Here is a 22,858-nt window from a genome sequence, read left to right as displayed (position 1 = left end):
TTAGCAATAATTAAAAAGAGATTAAGAGAATTATATCTACTAATGATTCCAATAATAAAGCAAAGAATAAAAGAAGTACTTGATGCTTGATTGAGAGGTTGTCAATCTCCCAATAATAACCCAAATAATCTTCAATTACCCAAAATAAAGGATGAACAAAAGAGAGATTAAGGAAATAAAACTTGTATTAAAACTTGATTAATTGTTGATTACAAAACTAAAGAGAGATTTAATTGATATTAACTACTCTAAGAATTCATAAGAAGAACATGCTCTTCCAATTAGACTAATGGGGTATTTTTAGTGGGGATTAGGTGTAGGAATTAGGGTTAACTAAGGGCTTAAATGACGATTAAGTCCCTACTTAGGGAAACGCCGGTATTTTCTGAAGGATGGGCATCTTTCTTGAAGTTTGAAGAAACGAATTTGCGCTGTCTTGGAATCCGTGCGTCTTAGGCTCGGGACGGCCGGATTCCTGTGTCTCTGCCCGGGCGTCTTTAGGAGAAGACGGGCGTCTTCTGGGGTTGCTGCCCGGGCGTCTTGTAAGGAAGACGCACGAATTGTGAAGGTGGAGGACGGGCGTCTTCTAGGGAAGACGCACGGGTTGTCATGCAGCGTGCTTTCTTCTTCTTTTATTCCCTTTTCTTCATAAAATCCTTGGGGATTTCCTCGGGAATGCAAGGATCTTTCCTCTTCATTGCCCATCTACTATAATATGTACAAAGGCCTTCTAATCTTGTCTCTCCTTGATGCTTGGTCATTGAATTCAATCAATTTAGTCTCGTTTTGCCATGAAAATGCAAGGTTTGCACTCCTTTCCTACCAAGGACACAAAACCTCAAAGAATATGCAAAACAAAGAACTAAAGACAATAGATAACCCAAATATGCACTAAAAAGCATGGGAACAAAGCTAATTCGGGGACTAATACGCTCTAATTATGGTCACATCAAATATCCCCAAACCAAACCTTTGCTCGTCCCGAGTAAAGAGGTGGCAAAGACTAGGACCATTATTTAAACTAACCTAATAACATAGCCGATATGAGACAATTAGCGGGTCTCACTCCGCCCCTTCAACTCACAACAAGACGACCATGAGGTAGGATGCCTTCTTGCAAGGCAAGGTGGGGCTTCCCAAAATGGCGACACATCCAAGCATTAAGCACACAAAATCAAGTAATGGATGCATCTACAAAAGAATAGCCACTTTCCTCATCTAAGTGGCGGAAATTATCTACAAGGGAAGCAATTCAAGGGTACACACTCCTTCATAGATGCAATTTGTTCAAACTACTAAGCCTAGAAGGATACCAATAAATCACCTCCAAATTGTGTCAAGCTAGGGTACCTTTGTCCTCAATCGTTAAATGCTTTTTTCCTTGACTCTCTATGGTGTTAGAAACACTGGAGGATCGCGGAATTCCCCCTCTTGCCTAGACAAGAAGAAGGGTCGTCCCCTCTCTACCATGCACAAAAATGGATACGATGGATAAAGGGATCGATAGACATTTGAGTTTCACTTTGGGAGTTTGCTTTTGTTGTTTTTCCCCCCAATTTCTTGCGGCATATAATATTTGAGAACACTTTCTTGCCATTTCCTTTTGATTTTTGGCATTTCAACACTTGACAACTTTCTTTGCATTTCTTTTGAACATTTTCAAAGTCACCCCATATGTAGTGAGGGTGGCTTATATTTGAAACTTTAGGAGTTCTATTTTTGCTCCTCTTTTCATTTGATGCATTTTTTGAAAACTTTCTTTCACTTTTCATTTCATTGAACTCAAATTGATTTCTTTTTGTGCCCATTCCCTTTGATGACAAAAATGTGGTAGAACATGGATGATGGATGGATGGATGCATGGTTTCAAGGGTCACCTTGGAATAAACGGTAGCCAAGGAGTTATCACACCACAAGGTACTCTTGACTAGGCCTTAATCCATGGGTCAAAGGATACTAGCATGACACATCCTAGGGTGTTTTACAAGTATTCTAACAAGCAAAGTCTTAAGAATAAAAAGCATCTACTAGGGCCTATATACACTTGTCAAGCTTCCCAAGTAGACGGTTTCACAAAATTTTCTAACATGCAACTATATGCCATTATGCAACTAGCCTTTATACAACCTAATGCAAATGATTCTACCAACTAATATGACATATAAACTAAATGCAAGTCCTAAGTTCACATTGTTTATACCGCATCAATCAAAATAAAGCCACATAGTCATTAACATAAAAAGGAAAAAGGAGATTGGAAAGATCATACCATGCGGTCTTCATGATCCTCATGTCTCGGATGTGGCGTAGTCGATTAATGTGAACAAGGATAAAACAAACACAATATATACAATATATAAATGACTACACTACAAAGGAAATGAACTTGTTTTTGGTTTATCAATCTTTCAAATTTTTATGGTTTTTTCGAAATTTTTCAATTTTTTTGGATTTTTGAATAAAAGTTAAGTTAGAATTCCCCATCCCCACACTAATATGGGCATTGTCCTCAATGGCCAAAATGATGGGAAATCATGCAAGCATGATGCATGAATTCTACACTAAATTCAAGCTACACTAATCTACACTACATGATGCATGGGTTTTTGTTTATGACGGAGAGGATAATTTAGATTACCTCCCGTTGTGTATGTATGTACTTCCCCAAACCGAGTTAGACATTATTGCTAATGTCCTAAGGTTGGGTGTAGTTCATGCACACACGATGCAATGCATGAAACTAAATTTGTCATTTTGGATTTTTAAAAGTGGGAACAATAAAATGAGAGCACCTCAATGGGGCCGAGGTGTTAGTCCTCTATGGTGCTAGGACTACTCCAACAATGACCAAGATTAATAAAATACAACAAAGAGAGAAATAGACAAACCTCAAGAGGGTAGGAGCCTCCAAAGCATGCTAATCATCCATCATATCATCACTATCATCATCTTCCTCACTAGAAGTGGACTCATCACCACTTCCCTCTTAACTTTGTTGTTCACCTTGCTCATCATCCTCTTCTCCTTCTTCACTAGCTTCTTCATCAATGTTATCATCAACCTCTTCATCACCGACAACCTCATTATCACCCGGAAACTCACCCCTAGATGCACTCGGAAAGAAGACTTCCCTATCCGCCCAACTAGGCAAAGGACATGAAGGGTCAAGTAGTCCTTGCCTAGCTAAGTGAAGGAGGGGTGTATATTGGGCTAAGTAAGCATCTTCCCGGTCCTTGAAGGCTTGCTTGTGCATCTCTTGCATAAGAAGAGTCAAATAATCTTTGCTTGCTTCAACACCTTCGGGCTTGAACTCTTGGTACTTGAAAGGATAGGGTGGTGTGACAATGGAAGAGGAGGACATTTCAATTTCACCCTTTTGTTGTCGGATAATGTATTCGGCCTCTTTTGAAAGGGGAAGGAGATAGTTGGTCCGGTGGACACTTAAACGACAAATCTTCGAAGGCAAAGTAAAAGATCTAGCCTAACTAGTGAGCCACCCATACTTGGTGTCAAAAGGGTTATGAGAGACCCACTTGTACTTGTTTATCATAGTATCAATATCAATGAGATGACCACCCTTTTTCGCCACATACTTGCTATCCTTTTTGAAGTTCGGATCAAAGTATTTAGCTAAAATAGTGACTAGACCTCCATTCACAATAACGGTAGTGCCTTGATTCCCACAATCAACATTTAGCCATCTATCCACCAAAAGCCTTAGAGAGTTGAAAGGCTTGGTGAATTCCCTTCCAATGTTCAAGGCCGACTCAAGAAGAACAAAATCGAGTTTGGTGAAATGGTTGGTGTCTTTTCTTGCAATGATGGTGTTTCCTACAACCTTGTGCCACACTCTAATGCCCGGATGTTGGACTAATAGAGGGCGACTTGCATGAAAGTTCTCAAAATTTCCTTCCGGAAATCGCCTCCCAAAGAGGGTCGGGGTCATATTTGCCAACATTCTTGAAATAACTCGGTGAATCACTAAGACCCAAAGCTTTACCCATTTCCTCAAAGGAGATGCGCCTACTAACATTAGCTAGGCGAAACTCGATGGTTTCCATAGTCTCAACTTTGTTAACTTTCAAAGAACTCAAAAATTCTAAGGTAAGGGAGGGGTATGTCAATTCTTTTGTTGTAAACAATTTCTCCAACCCCATGGCTTTAAAGAAGGCTCTAGTTTGCTCAAGGACACCCAACTTATCTAAGGCATCTTCACAAATAAACTTGGTGGATAGAAATGATTTTCTAGCAAACTTGGCAAAAGTGTCCCTATGGGATTTGGAAATGAAAATTACCTCCGGATAGTTCGAAAGTTGAGCAATTTCCGGAGTAGTAGATGTTGTTGCTTCCATGGGAGGTTGTTCTTGTTGCACTTCCAAGTTTGAGCTAGCCACCACCATAGCCAATGAGGCTTTCTTTGCTTGAAGACTCTTTTGCCTTGTTGATAGTGCCTTTGCCTTTGGTGCCTTTGTTCCTCCTTTTGTCCTTGCCATTGATGCTTGAACCAAGAAAAGAGTGAAAATCTTCAATTTTCAAGTGTACCCAAATCGATTTCAAGATCAAAGGCTTTGCCTTTATAAATTAAAAAATCGACTCAAAGGTTGAAGATTTTGTGCTTGGTTTTTATTTTTGTTGAAAGAGGAGTGATTAATTTTTGTTAAAAGGATGTTTTTATTTGATTTTGATGAATGTGTTTGAGGAAATCTTGTTTTTGTGATGGAGAGGATAAGGGTTTTGAGTTTTTGGGGTTTATGGGTAGTGTTATGAATGAAGGAATGAAGAAATGAATGTGGGAGGGGGTTTATAATGAATCCGAAATATTGAAAATGCAGGGGGAAGACGGGCGGCTTTCCTTCGGGACGCCCGGATTCTGTCTGGATGGGCTTCAGGAATTCTCGCCTAAAGACGGGCGGATTGCAGCAAAGACGGACGGATTTGAAAATGCGGGACGGGCGTCTTTCAGAGAAGACGGGCGGATTCCTTTCCAGGGATTTTTCTTGTTTTTCTCAACCAAAAAGACGGGCGTCTTCTCTAGCAGGACGAGCGTCTTTTTGAGGACGGGCGGATTGTATGCAGGACGCCGAGATTTGCTAACAGTCCCAAAATTTCAAAAATTCAGCTCATGAAGGACGGGCGGATTCGGACCAATACGCCCGTGTTGCCTGAAGACGGGCGTCTTCCCATGAAAACGCTCGGATTCTTCCCCTTTTACACGGATTCAGTTCCATCCATGTACCTTGCATATCCCTTGTCATTTTTTTCATCCTTCAAATCTCGTGTTCTTCATTGTGGGGGCACTTCTAAGGCATGAATAGCCTCGGCAATTGTTATCCCCACACTAAGCTAAAGCACTACCCATCAATTGAATCACTAGTCCCTCCCTCACTTCTCTCAAAAATGATAATTATCTTGATCAAGGCACAAAAATCCAAAAATGACAAAAAATGCAAATTAAGAATTAAAATGCGAGTTAGGGAGTTAGAAATATTTACAAATGGTGTTTTAGGGAGGAGTCCACAAAACTCTCATTCTTGATGAGATGTCAAGGGGGCATGTCCAAGGTGTTGTTAATGTTGCTCAACACCTTGAAAAAGTAATCAAAAGCTTGTTCATTGTCGTGATAAAGTTCTTCAATAGATCTTTGCCCTTGTTGTCGGTCTTGATCGATAGCATTACCAATATAGGGATTGAAAATCCCTTCAAACTCATCGTCCCAAAGACCAAACACTTCATCTACTTGATCACTAAAGATCTCTTGAGTTGATAGAGACAACTCTCCCATTATCTTGTCTTGGCCAATGAGGCCATCTTCTTCATTACTTGACTTTGGTGAGATTTGCAAGCTCTCTTTGTTACAATTCACTTGCTCTTTGAATGGAGCATCTTCAATTTTATTCTTCCATTGAAGTTCCGACTTCTTCCTATCATCCTTCCGGCTATAATGATCAATCATAAAACATGGTTCATGTAAACGGGGAGCTCTCATAGTCTTGTCAAGATTGAAAGTTATGCTCTCATCTCCCACTTCTAGAGTAAGCTCTCCATGTTTCACATCAATCACCGCACCCGCGGTGTGTAAGAAAGGTCTTCCTAGAATGATTGGAATGTTGGAATCTTCTTCCATATCAACAATGACAAAGTCCACCGGGATGAAAAATTTCCCAATTCGCACGGGAACATCTTCCCATATCCCTAATGGTGTCTTCGTCGATCTATCGGCCATTTGGAGTGTAATATTGGTGCATTTAAGCTCTCCCATCCCCAACCTTTTACTCACCGAGTACGGCATAACACTCATACTAGCCCCTAGATCACATAAGGCTTTGTTGATCGTGGTGTTACCAATGGTACACGGTATTGAGAAGCTTCCCGGATCCTTGAGTTTTGGAGGTGAACTCCCTTGAAGTATTGCACTACTCACCTTAGTGAAGGCGATAGTCTCAAGCTTCCGGATCGACTTCTTCTTTGTGAGGATGTCTTTCATGTATTTCGCATAGGCCTAAGACGTGATTGATTAATTCCGTGAAAGGAATTGAGACTTCCAAATTCTTCACAATTTCCATAAATTTTCCAAGTTGGTCATCAAATTTGGGCTTGGCTTGACGACTCGGAAAAGGAAGTCTAATCACAATGGGCTCCTTCTCCTTGACCTTGTCTTCATTTTTCTTTGAAATTTCTTCTTTTGATGATTCTCCATCCTTGGAGTTTTGCACAATTTCTTCCTTATCACTAGCTTTCACAGCCTCATTCTCAACTTGCTTCTTCGGTGCTTCATACCTTGTACCACTTCTCAAGTGAATGGCACTAACCGTTTCATGTCTTGGGGGATTACTTTGAGGTGGTAATTGCCCCTTTTGTCTTTGTGAGCTTGAAGATGCTAGTTGAGTCAATTGAGTTTCCAACATTTTGGTGTGAGCTAGAATGTTGTTGATGGTGGTTTCCTTTGCTTGACTATCTTTTTGCATTTGAGTGAAAAATTCTTGTTGATTCTTTTGCATTTGAAGGACCGCTTTTTGAACATCAAAACCTTGGTCATTTTGTTGATTGTATGGAGATTGATTTTGGTAACCTTGGTTTTGGTTGTAAAAGGGTCTTTGATTTTGGTTTCTCATGGGAGGTGGGGTGTATGTTGTTTGAGGGTTTTGAACATTTTGGCTTTTGTATGAGAGATTTGGATGGAATTTGGTGTTTTCATTGTAATAGTTGGAATAAGGGGTACCACTCTTGTATGCTTGGAAAGCATTCACTTGTTCATTTGTTCCCCTACATTCACTTGGGTCATGTCCCAAAGTTCCACAATTCTCACATATCCCACTTGGGATTGATGAAGATGCCGTCATAGCATTAACATGATGCTTTGGTGATTTTGAGGCTTCTTCAAGTCTAGCCATAGCTTTTTCAAACTTCAAATTGATGGTATCAATGTGAGCTCTAAGTTGAGCACCCAATTGAGTAACGGAGTCCACTTCATGCTTTCCTCCTCTAGTAGCCTTGCGAGGTCTACTATATTGTGAGTTATGGACCGCCATTTCCTCAATTTTGTTCCAAGTTTGATTGTCATCAACTTCGGTGAACATTCCATTTGATCCCATGTTGAGAATGTTCCTTGAATCATCATATAGACCGTTACAAAATTGTTGTACCAAGAACCACTAGCTAAGTCCATGATGAGGACATGAGCGACAAATTCCTTTGAACCGCTCCCAAGCTTCATACAAAGATTCTTAATCCCTTTGCTTAAAACCCGTAATTTGAGCTCTTAGCATGTTAGTCTTTTCCGGTGGGTAGAATTTTTTGTAGAAAGCTAGAGCCAACTTCTTCCAAGAATCAATTCCGAGAGTGGCCTTATCAAGGCCCTTCAACCATTGTTTTGCGGTGCCAATTAGAGAAAAAGGAAATAAGACCCATCGAATTTGGTCTTGAGTTACACCGGTTTGAGAAATCGCATCACAATAGTCACAAAAGGTCTCCATATGAGAATGAGGGTCTTCACTAGGCATCCCCCCAAATTGGCTTCTTTCGACTAATTGGATAAATTCGGATTTAGCAATAAAATTTCCGGTTAGATGTTGTGGTGTGGGAGTACCATTGGGTAGGTTCTCCTCGGTGGGTACGGAATGTGATGAAAACTTAGGCATTGTGGGTTGATTTTGTGTTGTATTTTGTGTTGGGCTCTCCTCACCTTCTCTTGCAAAAGGGTTGATGAACTCAATAGTTGGTTGAATATCTACAACCTCACCAATACCTCTCAAACTTCTTATAGCAAGTCTTCTATTGGTTGTCAAAGTTCTTTCAATTTCACGATAAAAAGGTAACAAGTCACCTTGTGACCTTCTAGACATGCAAAATATCAAACAACTCGAAAACAATTAGAACAAACTTTGAGGAGTTTTACTTCCTCAAGGCAAAGAAAGACACAACTAATAACAATATAAGAAAATCTAAATCAAGTTAACACCGTCCCCGGCAACGGCGCCATTTTTGGTCGGAGTAAATCTTTTCGGTAACTTGTCGTTAGGAGCACCTAGACCAAAACACAATTTATAGCTTCACAAACAACTCTACAATTAGTAAAGAGGCAAGTAAAGATCGGATCCCAAGGGACGGGAATTGAAATGAGATTTCTATTGAAACTAGTGGTATCTTAGGGGTGTCACAATTTGGGTTGATGTATAAGGTCACTAAACTAAATAGCAATGAAAGTAAACAAGCGAGATGAATTAAAAAGGGTGTAAACAATTGATAAAAAGCACTAGGGTGTCATGGGGTCATAGGGGATTCATGGGAATTGATCATAGAAACACGTTCTCAAATTATAAGCAAGCAATTATTGTTGTGATGGATTGAGTTGGGTTATATCTTACAATCCTAGGAAAGTTTGGGTCCCGGAGCCGAATTGATTAGATTGTACAACACCTACAAGTCGACTTAGTCTTTCCTACTCAACAACATGCATGGTCTAATGAGACTCGAGTTGGTTTATGTCTTACAAGTCTCATTGAAAAGATAGGTGATGGGTAAAAAATGCAAGGATTCATAGGCTCGCATTTCATCAAACAAAATATGTGCATGAGTTGAGATCAAAACAAGCAAGCAAATAAACCATGAAAGCATATTAATTTAAGCATGAATCATTCCCCATGTTGGTTTCCCCTAATTACCCATTAACCCTAGCTATGGAACTACTCACTCATTATCATGTTGAACATGCTAGCAAGGTTGTCAATCATACCAACAAAGTGAAACATGATGATCAAATGAAAGTAATTAGCAATAATTAAAAAGGGATTAAGAGAATTATATCTACTAATGATTCCAATAATAAAGCAAAGAATAAAAGAAGTACTTGATGCTTGATTGAGAGGTTGTCAATCTCCCAATAATAACCCAAATAATCTTCAATTAACCAAAATAAAGGATGAACAAAAGAGAGATTAAGGAAATAAAACTTATATTAAAACTTGATTAATTGTTGATTACAAAACTAAAGAGAGATTTGATTGATAATAACTACTCTAAGAATTGATAAGAAGAACATGCTCTTCCAATTAGACTAATGGGGTATTTATAGTGGGGATTAGGTGTAGGAATTAGGGTTAACTAAGGGCTTAAATGACGATTAAGTCCCTACTTAGGGAAACGCCGGTATTTTCTGAAGGATGGGCATCTTTCTTGAAGTTTGAAGAAACGAATTTGCGCTGTCTTGGAATCCGTGCGTCTTAGGCTCGGGACGGCCGGATTCCTTTGTCTTTGCCCGGGCGTCTTTGGGAGAAGACGGGCGTCTTCTGGGGTTGCTGCCTGGGCGTCTTGTAAGGAAGACGCACGGATTGTGAAGGTGGAGGACGGGCGTCTTCTAGGGAAGACGCACGGGTTGTCATGCAGCGTGCTTTATTCTCCTTTTCTTCCCTTTTCTTCATAAAATCCTTGGGGATTTCCTCGGGGATGCAAGGATCTTTCCTCATCATTGCCCATCTACTATAATATGTACAAAGGCCTTCTAATCTTGTCTCTCCTTGATGCTTGGTCATTGAATTCAATCAATTTAGTCTCGTTTGCCATGAAAATGCAAGGTTTGCACTCCTTTCCTACCAAGGGCACAAAACCTCAAAGAATATGCAAAACAAAGAACTAAAGACAATAGATGGCCCAAATATGCACTAAAAAGCATGGGAACAAGGCTAATTCGGGGACTAAATATGCTCTAATTATGGTCACATCACATGACTTAGCACACCTCCCTTAACAATGTGCTGATATACTATGCTACCCCTCCCTTAACAACGTACCGCCATTATGTAATAGTACCCCTCCCTCACAACGTACATATTACTGTTCATCGCAAAGTACAAACTCCCTCAACAACGTAGATCTGACTGCAACACAACTTATCACAATTTCCACATTCATAATCAACGATAATAATTCAACCCACCTCATCATAATTATTAATAACAACCAACACAATGTAATATAATTTCTCCCTTCCAACAAATACAACAATATCAATATATAAACAATTCACTTCAATATATATCATCCACCATACCGTACAATAATAAACAAGAGTTGAGTAGGATTTATCCCTACCTGGCAAGCAAATCCAATTACGCAGCTTAAAGCGATCCAAATAATAAAGCAGACGAACCCGATTATAAATTCTTCACAATCCGTTACCTTTTATCGCTAATTGCTTCTTCCGTCTCTTAAATCTCCTTCTTGTATTGTGAACCCCCGCAATATAGCAAAGAAAATACGATAAGAAAATGCTGAATTTTAAAAAATTTTTGAAACTTTTTAAAGTTTAAAGTGCGGGTTCAACAAAACCTACAACATAGATAAAGTATGCGGAAATGAACTTAGGTTCATACAAATATGATAGTCAAAATGGGGAAAATATATCCCTCGAATGACAAGATGATAAGGGGTGAGACTAAGCAATCCTAGTAAACAGACTACTAATCCAAGGTGCTCGCTAGCTCACACGTCTAAACCCCACAAATGCATCTTCACAAACCTGTCATTCATGTAAACACGAAAGCCACAGTCACTGGGGAGTAACTCAAGGTTCTCCCAGCCACAAAGTGTCAAAATGAACATAACAAAGAACTCAATTAATCAAGCATTTAAAACAAGATGTGAATAACTTGAATTATAATATCCTGTGCTTCTGGTCTGAAAATGAATCGAAGTAAATCTTGTATCTATGGCAATGGGATAGCCAGTGAGGATTTTCAGGAGCTGTCACAGCTTGCTGGGATGACTGAAGGTAAGCTTCCATTTAGGTATCTGGGGGTACCCATTATTGCCAAAAGGCTAGCTACTAGTGATTGTTCTAAGTTGCTGGAACGAGTGGTGGAAAGAATTAGGGCCGTTGGAGCTAGGAAGCTCTCTTACGCAGGAAGACTTGTGCTTATTAAATCTGTACTCAGTAATTTGCATTGCTATTGGGCACGCATTTTCATTCTCCCTGTGAGTATTCTGAACAAGGTTGAGGCTTTGTGTAGAGGTTTTCTTTGGCAAGGCAAGGAGGTTTCTAATGGCCCAGCTCTTATTGTGTGGGATACCTGGTGTAAGGCTATGAAGGAAGGGGGTTTAGGTCTTATTGATCTAAGGAGATGGAATATAGCTGCTTTAGGAAAGTACATTTGGTGAATAGCTCAAAAAGGGGACCATTTATAGGTTAATGGGTCCATGCTATATATATGAAGAATGAGGGCTGGTTTGATTATAAGCCTAAATCCGGAGCCAGTTGGTCTTGGAGAAAACTTTGTGGAGTAAAAGAGAAGTTGAAGGCTGCGTATAGGGGTGAGTGGTGGATGCAGCAGAGGCAGAAGTATATTATTCATGCTGGGTACAACTGGCTGGGGACGTCTAACCCTAAGGTTGATTGGAACCCATTTGTCTGGAATAATCTGAGTTTACCCAAGCATTGTCTAATTGGATGGATTGGGGCTCATGGAAGACTGCTCACTAGGGACAGGCTACATCAGATGGGAATTTGTGGGGAAACTGTTTGCTGTATATGTGGGACTCAAGTTGAAAGTCATACTCATTCTTTGAGTATGCTTATAGTAAAGCTTGTCTGGGTCTGCTTAATTGGTTTTCTAAAGTTGCCATTCCTTCTAGTAATTCTATGCAATGGTGGTTGAAGGTCAGAATGAATAATTTGCTCAGAAAGAATACCATAGCTGCTGGCATTCAAGCCTTGATCTATCGTGTTTGGGAGATGAGGAACAAGAGTAGAATTGAAGGACTGCTGTTGAGGCCGAAGACTCTGATTTTGAAGGTGCTAGTGGATGTTAGGACTCGGCTACAAATGCTTCATTCTAAAAGAAAGATTAGTGATAGCTATAGGGACTGGATTTGATTGTACTGGTTTCTTATAGTTGATTTATGTTTGAGTTGGTTTCAAAACGATTGATGTAATTGGGTGGATTTCACTTTGGTATAATATTACTTCCATTTTACCAAAAAAAAAACTTGAATTATAATAGACATGGGGTCAATCATGATAACACGGTACGAGAGACAAGATAGATCAATATTAGCATAATCAGGACTCAACTATTCATGTAAGATAATTAAATAATATGAAAGACATGAATACGGTCATTTAGACGAAAGCACGCATTTCAAGGAAACATAACATAGATATGGGATTAGGATTCGAATTATATGAAATAGGTAAATAAGGGATCAACCAATACAAAATACGTGAATTGAAATATAGCCATTACTTTGAAAACTTCTTAACAAACATTGCACGGGACGTGGCTACTAATGCCACATTCATACTTATGGCTTGCATCTCACCATAAGAACGGTTGGTAACATCAATCCTGGCGATCATATCGCAACTAGAAGGCTTGCATCTCACCTCTAGTATCTGATAGGACCAAGACTCTCACATCTAAACACTGACAATATCTATAACCAAGCAAGACCTTTACTACTCATTAAATATAATTTCCCTGGTAGGACGACAATGATAATCACGAAGACTCAGTCCTAGTCTAAATCAGGCTAGACTCTCGGGATAGTACAGTTCACGATTCGACATGAGGCAGGACAGTCCGCATCCAAGACTGGAACGACAGATCGGAGTCGAGAACCCACAATCGGCAGGACAATGTGAAAGAGGCGGAAGATATGAGCTAAACCCATACTTAGCAGATCGGCACAAGTAGGGCGTAAAGATAAGTCAAGCAGCAAGGTATAGCATAAAGGCATTATCATAAGAATACGACTCCTCACAAGTAATTATTTATAATAAATCTTTTATACTTGTATTATAAGAATAAATATATTTCATTTCATAAATAAACATGCTGGTTATATAAAATATAACAAGCGGTAATGAATAATTTACGTTATGTAAAATTACGGGATAAAATGTAACCAACACAAGTTGGTCATTCTTAAACATTCACCATGATAATGGGTTGGTCCAACAACAAAAGGGTGTAAACAAGCCCAATCAAATAAACTTAGAAAGCGCAACTAAATAAACATAACAAGCCCAACTTTATAAAACACAACACAGAATGGCCCAATAGAATGAATGTAAACAAGCCCAATTTCGGGTTCTCATAAACCCGTCCCAAGAACCCATATTGGATCCAAAATTAAGACGGAAAATTCTAAGCATGAGTAAGATGCAAACATTACAATACACACAAGAGAATAACCCATTTAATACATACGGACAACCATGTAAACACGAGGATTTCATATGTATACCTAAGACGGGAAAATAATTAAATAACGGAATTCCACAATTATAAATCATGAGAGAAAAATATGTAAATGAATGATAATTAACGAATTACATTATATAAAACACGAGACGAAAATTAAATAATTCAATCAAACCCAACTAGGCGCCAAAATAACCCATAACTGCACGGCTCAAGGGAGCCATTTGGGCAGCCCTTTCACGCCCCAACAACCACCCACAACAACCATTAAATTACCCCACCCAAGCCACCACGGCTAGGACAGCCTAGGCTCGGCCAAGGGTAGTGGTTGTGTCGGCCAAAGGGGGAGGGAAAATGGCTGGAAAAATAGGGCATGCAGCGTAAATAGAGCAGCATAAAAAGTAGTCTAGCCATTCATCGTGAGACCATCTTAGGACTGATTTTTAAGCATGATACAAGACAGAAAGTAACCACACAAATGACCTATATCATACTTGCATATACACTTGAGACGAACGTAAACAAATTGGCTCAAACCCAAGTTAGAAACCCGTCTAAAAACAGCCCCAAACATGACTCGACGCAACCCCTTATTCGACCAAAACCACAGTTTGAACCCATCTTAAGGCAAGTTTTTAAGCATACAAAAGATGAAATCTTTCCCATACAAATGACCCAATTCATACATGGACATGCCCTTGCGACGGAAATAAGAAAGTTGGCTCGAACCACCAACTAAACATTCACCAAAAAACGTGTATAAGACCGTCTCACAGCCCCACTTTAGCAATATTTCGACCCCCATTTGTGAGTAGTGAAGAATTATGAGACATGTACTTATAAGAAAATTTGCTCATGAGATAACATTAAAATAAGATAAGAATATCACGAAAGAGCCAGCCTTCAACTCTTTTCTTTGGTTAATCATTGATGCTCCATAAACAAGTTAAGCAAGTGCAAAATAAATTGAGCGCCACAAACTCCATTCCTCACAAAGATACAAAACCAAGAAGAGGGTAATTTTTTTATTCCTACTCGGCATGTATCAGCAGACCTAAAGTGTTCTGCCACCCATCTCCCAAAACAATTGGTCTCCCTTGTGACGGGTTACCATTTGTGACGGATATTTTGTGAGATAAAATGGTAACAAAATGGGTTAGTGGAGAAAGGGGACCACATGAATAGTGTTGCAGAGAGAGAAAAAGTGGGTACATTGTGAGGTAAAATGGTATCCGTCTTCAGCTTGTGACGGATATGTCATGTCTTCAATGAGAATTTGTGTTCCCAAAAATCCAAAAATTGGCACTAACTATTTGAGAGTTATGTGAGCATTTCTGAACAGTTGTAGCTCCTGGCAAGGATATAGGAACCTTAACCCAGACGAATACTAGAGTCACCCTACAATGGTTATTCATGACTTTTTTTTCAAATACGGACAAGGTTTAAGACGGAATTTAACATGGTAAATTCGAGCATACAAGTGAGAAAAATATAAAGATCCAAACTTTATCACACAAGGGCATGTAAAACGACACATAAGATGGAATTTCGATATTTTTGTCGAGTAACCTATCACCGTTACCTCGAAAGCTCTTTAATCTTCAAGTAAACGGTTTACAAGGCACGAGTCTTCCTCTGGGTCTTCAAATCCTTCACCTAAAACCAAGAAAACAAGATATTGAAGCTAAAAATCGAAGATCTAGTAAGATGGCCGAAAAAGGAACTTCAACAAGGGTGGGACTTTCTTACCTAGAACGTTGAAGGACGGAAAGGGGAATATAATGGCGCAAGAATTAGCTAAAACGGTTGAGAAATGAGGGATAAATCTAAGGTTGAAGGAGGATGTGTCAATGGAGTTTCATATTGTTGTTGTTACTGTAAGTGTCGTCGTTTGGAAATAGAAACAGAAGAAGGGAGGTAGAAATGACCGGTTGTGAGTGTGAGAGGAGTGAATAAAAAAAAGAATTAATTTAAGTATAGAGTGTAAGAGAGGTAGGTGAGTGTGTTGTCGATTTTCGGTTGGTCCACAAATTACCTAGGTTCCAAAGTGAAATGTGACGGTCTTATCCTAGACGGAAATATGTCTAAAGTCTGCTATAACTTAAGACGGAATTTATTATTATTATTATTATTATTATTATTATTATTATTATTATTATTATTATTATTATTATTATTATTATTATTATTTGGTGGAAATGTAAGTATTATTAAAACCATCTCCAAAGGGATCTGAAAAAGTCACCATTACAACCAATTTTTGAAGTAATCCTCAGGCGAGAGGAATACAACCTGTTTTACAACTTACTTAAACAATAAAATGAGTCTAAACCAACAATTATGGCCAAGACCTTACATGGGACCCATTTGAGTACACCCATTCCTATATTCTAGTCTAAGTTTCCCCACTGTCAATGCCATAAGACGCAGTCTTCCTTCCCTCTTGGTCTGCTGGATAAAGGAGCCCAGATACAACACATATTTATCCACTCTACAGATATTCCTCACATGCCAGATGCCATACTGGACAGCTACAAGTAAGGAACTAATCAGTAGATGCTGAAAACCTGATAAATCTCTTCTCAGAAGGATCTTCTCAGGTAAAATATCTCCTGTCATAGTGACCTGCAGCCAAGAAAGTAGAATTTGATAGCATTTTTTTCGCATAGTCACAACCTTGGAACAGATGATGGTGATTCGCAGTAGCTCTGCTGCACAGAAAACATATCCCAGAAGTTGCAATTCCCAGTTCCTGCAATCTATCCAAGGTGAGGAGCCTTTGTCTTTGCATAAGCCAGTGAATAAAGCAATGCCTTGGAGTATTAAACCTGTTCCAAACAATTTTTGCCCAAGCCACTTTATGTTGAGTTTGTTGATTGAGCCAATCATATCCTTTAGAGATAGTATACATATCATCAGCAGTCAACCATTTGCCTTGATCATAAGCATCTCTAAATTTGTCCTTAATCTCACAAATTTTCCTCCAGGCCCAAGAGCTAGATTGGGAAGGTTGATAATCCAACCAAGGGGCACCCTTAATATAGATCTTATCAACCCATTTAATCCACATATGGTCTTTCTTAACAACAATCCAGCAGACCAATTTACCAACAATAGCTAAGTTCCACAAATGAGTATCAACCAGACCCAGTCCCCCATACTCTTTCCCTTGACACAGTACAGACCAGGCAACTAGGGGAGCCTTAGTATAATTTTCATGTCCCTCCTATAAAAAATTCCTGCGCAATGCTTTAATCCTATCCATTACCCCAACTGGCAGAATAAAAATATGGGACCAATAATTATGAATGGTTTTCAATACAGATTTGATCAAAACAAATCTACCATACTAGGAAATTTTCCTCTTTTTCCAACCTCTAATTTTAGCCAACATCTTATCAACAAGCACATTGCAATCAATATTGGATAACCTTTTATGAGAAATTTGTACCCCAAGATACTTGAAAGGTAAGGATCCTTTCTTGAACCCAGTGTGTCTCAAAATAACCTCCTCAATATCAGGGGCCACACCATTCATCACAATATCAGTTTTCTCAGTGTTAATGTGCAAACCAGAAGTAGTAGAAAAGCAATTAAACACCTCAGTAAGGGCAACCACAGAGGGAATATCTCCTTTACAAAAGAGAAGGAGATCGTCAACAAACATGAGGTGGGTTAATTTGAGGCCCTTGCAAAGAGGATGGAACTTAAACCCATCCAAGGAACCAAGCATATGTATAAGTCTACTTAAGTATTCCATACAAAGTGTAAAGAGGAGAGGTGAGAGAGGGTCACCTTGCATAAGCCCTCTTTTACCTTTGAAAAACCCATGAGTTTGGCCATTAAGAGCAATGAAATAAGAAGTAGAGGTGATACAAGTTATAACCCAAGCAATAAATTTAGGAGGAAAATGAAGACTAGAAAGCATTTGTCTCACAAATTCCCACTCTATAGAGTCATAGGCCTTCCTCAGGTCAATTTTCATCAAGCATCTAGGGGAAGCATTCTTTCTAGTATACATACGAACTAAGTCTTAACTAATTTGAATATTTCCCATAATACTCTTATCCTTAACAAATGCAGACTGAGAGGGATTGATAATATAAGGGAGAACCTTAGCAAGCCTAGCACAAACAACCTTGGAAATGATCTTATAAATAAGGTTGCAACAGGCAATTGGCCTGAAATCCTTCACAGTCACAGGAATATCAATTTTTGGAACAAGTAGCAGGTTAGTGCAATTTACCTGTTTAAGAAGCTGCCCAGTACGAAAAAAATCCTTAACTACTTTACACACATCATCACCAACAATTTCCCAACTTTTCTTAAAGAAGCAGCTAGAAAAGCCATCTGGACCAGTATCATCAGGAACAGAAAAACAAGAGCTTTGTTTTCCTCATCGGAAGAACAATGACACAAAGACCCACAATCTGTCTCCAAGATCCTCACGCCTTGTTCAACAACATGTGGATAGAAATTCTAATAGGAGAGTTATATCCCAGAAGCTGCTCATAATACCTCACAAAAGCTTGCAAAATGTCTTCAGGATTTTTACTTCTATGCCCCTCAACATCCTTAATAAGCAAAACCTTATTCTGAATTTGCATATGTTTAATGGCTTTATGAAACATGGCATAATTTGTATCCTCATCTTTTGCCCAATTCACCTTTGCTTTTTGTCTTAAAAAATCATATTTCGCAATGGAAAGCATACGGTAGCTCTCTCTAGCTTAATACTCCATATCCATTAAGGCAGTGTTGACAGGATCTAAGTGAAGTATCTGTTGGCACTCCAACAAAAACTTATGTGCAATCACAGCATTCGTCTCAATATCAGAGAAAAGACTTCTGTTCAGCTCTTTAAGTAAAGGTTTCAGAGATTTCAGCTTCTGTACTAGCCTGAACATAGGTGTCCTAGAGTAATAGACATGCCACCCTTGGGCCACCACAACATGAAAATCAGGGACTCTGCTCCATATATTGAAGAATTTGAAGGGCTTCCTTCTAACAGTGGTAGTAGTAGACCCCTCAACGAGACAAATGATCAAAACTCCCTTCAAGAGCAAAGTGAGCAAAATAATCAGGCCAAACCTGCAGCCACCTATCATTCACTAAGACCCGGTCTATTCTATTAAACACTCTAGTAGCACTAGGTTGCTTATTAGTCCATGAAAGGAAAGCTCCAGTGGTCTTTAAATCTTGTAGATCACAGGCAGCCATAGTATTCTGAAAAGGAAGCATTTCAGCATCCCTGACAACTAAACCAATTCCCTCATTAGAATACATCAATTGTTAAAATCCCCTAAAACAATCTAAGGATCCCTAACAGTCCAACTAGTAAAAGCGTCCCATAAAGGTATTCTCTCCTCAATTTTATTAAATCCAAATACATAATAGTATAAAACACCCTATCAGTTCTCAAATCTTTAACCTTAAGATGGATGAATTGAGCACCCATATCAACCACCTCAATTCTAATAACTTGACTCTTCCATAGGACCCATATTCTGCCTCCAGAGTTACAGCTATGATTAGTAATAAAGGACCATCCATTACAAACATTAGAAGCTACTTTATTTAGAGAACCAGGTTTAACCCTGGTCTCAAGGAGCCCAAATAAGACAACCTCAGACTGATACAAAAACCATTTGATGTCTCTTTGCTTGGTGTCACTATTTAAGCCCCTCACATTCCACACTCCTAGCTTAGTCATGGGAGGAAGAAGCCGTCACGGTCTTATACTAGACGGAAATATGTCTAAAGTCTGCTATAACTTAAGACGGAATTTATTATTATTATTATTATTATTATTATTATTATTATTTTTTGGTGGAAATGTAAGTATTATTAAAACCATCTCCAAAGGGATCTGAAAAAGTCACCATTATAACCAATTTTTGAAGTAATCCTCAGGCGAGAGGAATACAACCTGTTTTACAACTACTAAAACAATAAAAGGAGTCTAAACCAACAATTATGGCCAAGACCTTACATGAGACCCATTTGAGTACACCAATTCCTATCTTCTAGTCCAACTTTCCCCCCTGTCAATGCCATAAGACGCAGTCTTCCTTCCCTCTTCGTCTACTGGATAAAGGAGCCCGGATACAACACATATTTATCCACTCTACAGATATTCCTCACATGCCAGATGCCATACTGGATAGCTACAAGTAAGGAACTAATCGGTAGATGCTGAAAACCTGATAAATCCCTTCTCAGGAGGATCTTCTCAGGTAAAATATCTCCTGTCATACTGATCTGCAGCCAAGAAAGTAGAATTTGATAGCATTTTTTCGCATAGTCACAACCTTGAAACAGATGATGGTGATTCGCAGTAGCGCTGCTGCACAGAAAACATATCCCAGAAGTTGCAATTCCCAGTTCCTGCAATCTATCTAAGGTGAGGAGCCTTTGTCTTTGCATAAGCCAGTGAATAAAGCAATGCCTTGGAGTATTAAACCTGTTCCAAACATTTTTTGCCCAAGCCACTTTATGTTGAGTTTGTTGATTGAGCCAATCATATCCTTTAGAGATAGTATACATATCATCAGCAGTCAACCATTTGCCTTGATCATAAGCATCTCTAAATTTGTCCTTAATCTCACAAATTTTCCTCCAGGCCCAAGAGCTAGATTGGGAAGGTTGATAATCCAACCATAGGGCACCCTTAATATAGATCTTATCAAACCATTTAATCTACATATGGTCTTTCTTAACAACAATCCAGCAGACCAATTTACCAACAGCAGCTAAGTTCCACAAATGAGTATCAACCAGACCCAGTCCCCCATACTCTTTCCCTTGACACAGTACAGACTAGGCAACTAGGGGGGCCTTAGTATAATTTTCATGTCCCTCCCATAAAAAAATCCGTCACAGTCACAGGGTTATCAATTTTTGCAACAAGTAGCAAGTTAGTGCAATTTACCTGTTTAAGCAGCTGCCCAGTATGAAAAAAAATCCTTAACTACTTTACACACATCATCACCAACAATTTCCCAACTTTTCTTAAAGAAGCGGGTAGAAAAGTCATCTGGACCAGTATCATCAGGAACAGAAAAACAAGAGCTTTGATTTCCTCATCAGAAGGACAATGACACAAAGACCCCCAATCTGTCTCCAAGATCCTCAACAACATATGGATAAAAATTCTAAGTAGGAGAGTTATATCCCAGAAGCTGCTCATAATACCTCACAAAAGCTTGCAAAATGTCTTCAGGATTTTTACTTCTATGCCCCTCAGCATCCTCAATAAGCAAAACCTTATTCTGAATTTGCCTATGTTTAATGGCTTTATGAAACATGGCAGAATTTGTATCACCATCTTTTGCCCAATTCACCTTTGCTTTTTGTCTTAAAAAATCATCTTTAGCAATGGAAAGCATAAGGTAGCTCTCTCTAGCTTGATACTCCATATCTATTAAGGCAGTGTTGACAGGATCTAAGTGAAGTTTCTGTTTGCATTCCAACAAAAACTTATGTGCAATCACAGCATTCCTCTCAATATCTGAGAAAAGACTTCTGTTCAGCTCTTTAAGTAAAGGTTTCAGAGATTTCAGCTTCTGTACTAGCCTGAACATAGGTGTCCTAGAGTAATAGACATGCCACCCTTGGGCCACCACAACATGAAAATCAGGGACTCTGCTCCACATATTGAAGAATTTGAAGGACTTCCTTCTAACAGTGGTAGTAGTAGACCCCTCAACAAGACAAATGATCAAAACTCCCTTCAAGAGCAAAGTGAGCAAAATAATCAGGCCAAACCTGCAGCCACCTATCATTCACTAAGACCCGGTCTATTCTACTAAACACTCTAGTAGCACTAGGTTGCTTATTAGTCCATGCAAAGAAAGCTCCAGTGGTCTTTAAATCCTGTAGATCACAGGCAGCCATAGTATTCTGAAAAGGAATCATTTCAGCATCCCTGACAACTAAACCAATTCCCTCATTAGAATACATCAATTATTGAAATCCCCTAAAACAATCCAAGGATCCCTAACAGTCCAACTAGTAAAACCGTCCCATAAAGGTATTCTCTCCTCAATTTTATTAAATCCAAATACATAAGTAGTATAAAACACCCTATCAGTTCTCAAATCTTTAACCTTAAGATGGATGAATTGAGCACCCATATCAACCACCTAAATTCTAATAACTTGACTCTTCCATAGGACCCATATTCTGCCTCCAGAGTTACAGCTATGATTAGTAATAAAGGACCATCCATTTCAAACATTAGAAGCTACTTTATTTAGAGAACGAGGTTTAACCCTGGTCTTAAGGAGCCCAAATAAGACAACCTCAGACTGATACAAAAACCATTTGATGTCTCTTTGCTTGGTGTCACTATTTAAGCCTCTCACGTTCCACACTCCTAGCTTAGTCATGGGAGGAAGAAGCCACCCCCCCTATCAACCATTTCAGACCCAGGAACCAGTATAGAAGTAAAATCCAAGGCCTCTCCTGTTGGGAAATGTGTCCTCAACAATAGTCCGATCACATGATTTAAATATCATAAATAAATCTCATACTAAGAATACGTGAGGGATGATTCTTTATACAGTCGACTGACCGTCATTAATCAGTAATGATTGGCTAACTAGAGTTTGACATTACTGTCGTGTGACGGTGGTGGTCAGTTGATCCCTTTAGGTCACACCTATAGGATGAGGCCCAAATAGATATTTAATTAATTGTATGCGATACAAATTAATTAATTCCTTAATTATGGGAGTGCAATTTTGCGTCTTATTTTAATGTGATTAAATAAGATTAAATTTAGTAATTAAGTGTTATATTACTAAATTTGTTGAGGTATTATATAAGTTTTGAGGTAGAGGTAATTAGTTATTTAAAGTTACAAGAAGTTGTAATTTTAACTAACTAGTAATTATGGGACCCATTATATGATGATATAATGGTAGTATACTACTCAAAAAGTGGAGTGTATATTATATTATTATTTGTAATATTTAAGTATTAAATGATTACATTAATAATTAAATATGTAAGATAGTTAAACATATGACTTATAAGCATTTGTGGGACAAATGACAAAAGGCAAAAATGGACCAAATAAGGACCAAATTTTCGGCCATAATTGTAATACTCCGTATTTATGAGTCTTTGGGTACTCTATCGAGTAGGCCTTACTCTGT

The 22,858-nt window shown here is 38.8% G+C and overlaps 4 protein-coding genes and 1 non-coding gene across 10 annotated transcripts; 2 read left to right on the top strand and 3 right to left on the bottom strand.

Moving 5' to 3' along the window:
* Positions 1-205: 205 nt before the first annotated feature.
* LOC141623420 (uncharacterized) lies at positions 206-15,700 on the bottom strand. 6 transcript variants are annotated; one of them, XM_074439530.1, is made up of 4 exons: positions 15,447-15,698; positions 15,280-15,353; positions 10,588-11,014; positions 206-10,080 (listed from the first exon to the last, which is right to left on the bottom strand). In XM_074439530.1, exon 4 carries the CDS (start codon positions 7,590-7,592, stop codon positions 6,441-6,443), a length of 1,152 nt encoding a protein of 383 aa, XP_074295631.1. In that variant the 5' UTR covers positions 7,593-10,080; positions 10,588-11,014; positions 15,280-15,353; positions 15,447-15,698; the 3' UTR covers positions 206-6,440. The 6 variants fall into 6 exon arrangements, with proteins under 6 accessions (XP_074295631.1, XP_074295628.1, XP_074295632.1 ...); XM_074439527.1 differs by having other exon boundaries at positions 206-10,085; positions 15,447-15,697; XM_074439531.1 differs by lacking the exon at positions 10,588-11,014 and having other exon boundaries at positions 206-10,085; positions 15,447-15,700.
* LOC141624147 (small nucleolar RNA R71) lies at positions 7,660-7,766 on the top strand. The gene has a single exon (XR_012533958.1). It is a non-coding gene; the product is annotated as a small nucleolar RNA R71 (small nucleolar RNA).
* LOC141617686 (uncharacterized) lies at positions 11,703-12,367 on the top strand. Its single transcript, XM_074434852.1, has 2 exons — positions 11,703-12,018; positions 12,111-12,367. The coding sequence occupies exons 1-2, from the start codon at positions 11,703-11,705 to the stop codon at positions 12,365-12,367; spliced, it is 573 nt and encodes a 190-aa protein (XP_074290953.1).
* A 593-nt stretch (positions 15,701-16,293) lies between the features above and the next one.
* On the bottom strand, positions 16,294-17,718 carry LOC141617685 (uncharacterized). Its single transcript, XM_074434851.1, has 2 exons — positions 17,073-17,718; positions 16,294-16,865 (listed from the first exon to the last, which is right to left on the bottom strand). Exons 1-2 carry the CDS (start codon positions 17,716-17,718, stop codon positions 16,294-16,296), a joined length of 1,218 nt encoding a protein of 405 aa, XP_074290952.1.
* A 3,133-nt stretch (positions 17,719-20,851) lies between these two features.
* On the bottom strand, positions 20,852-21,659 carry LOC141617683 (uncharacterized). The gene is made up of 2 exons (XM_074434850.1): positions 21,513-21,659; positions 20,852-21,427 (listed from the first exon to the last, which is right to left on the bottom strand). Exons 1-2 carry the CDS (start codon positions 21,657-21,659, stop codon positions 20,852-20,854), a joined length of 723 nt encoding a protein of 240 aa, XP_074290951.1.
* Between the last annotated feature and the right edge of the window lie 1,199 nt (positions 21,660-22,858).

The sequence above is a fragment of the Silene latifolia genome, chromosome X, assembly GCF_048544455.1.
Source record: "Silene latifolia isolate original U9 population chromosome X, ASM4854445v1, whole genome shotgun sequence".
In the NCBI taxonomy this organism is placed as follows: Eukaryota; Viridiplantae; Streptophyta; class Magnoliopsida; order Caryophyllales; family Caryophyllaceae; genus Silene; species Silene latifolia.
Note: the sequence above shows the minus strand (reverse complement) of the source record. Positions and strands in the feature narration are given on the sequence as shown.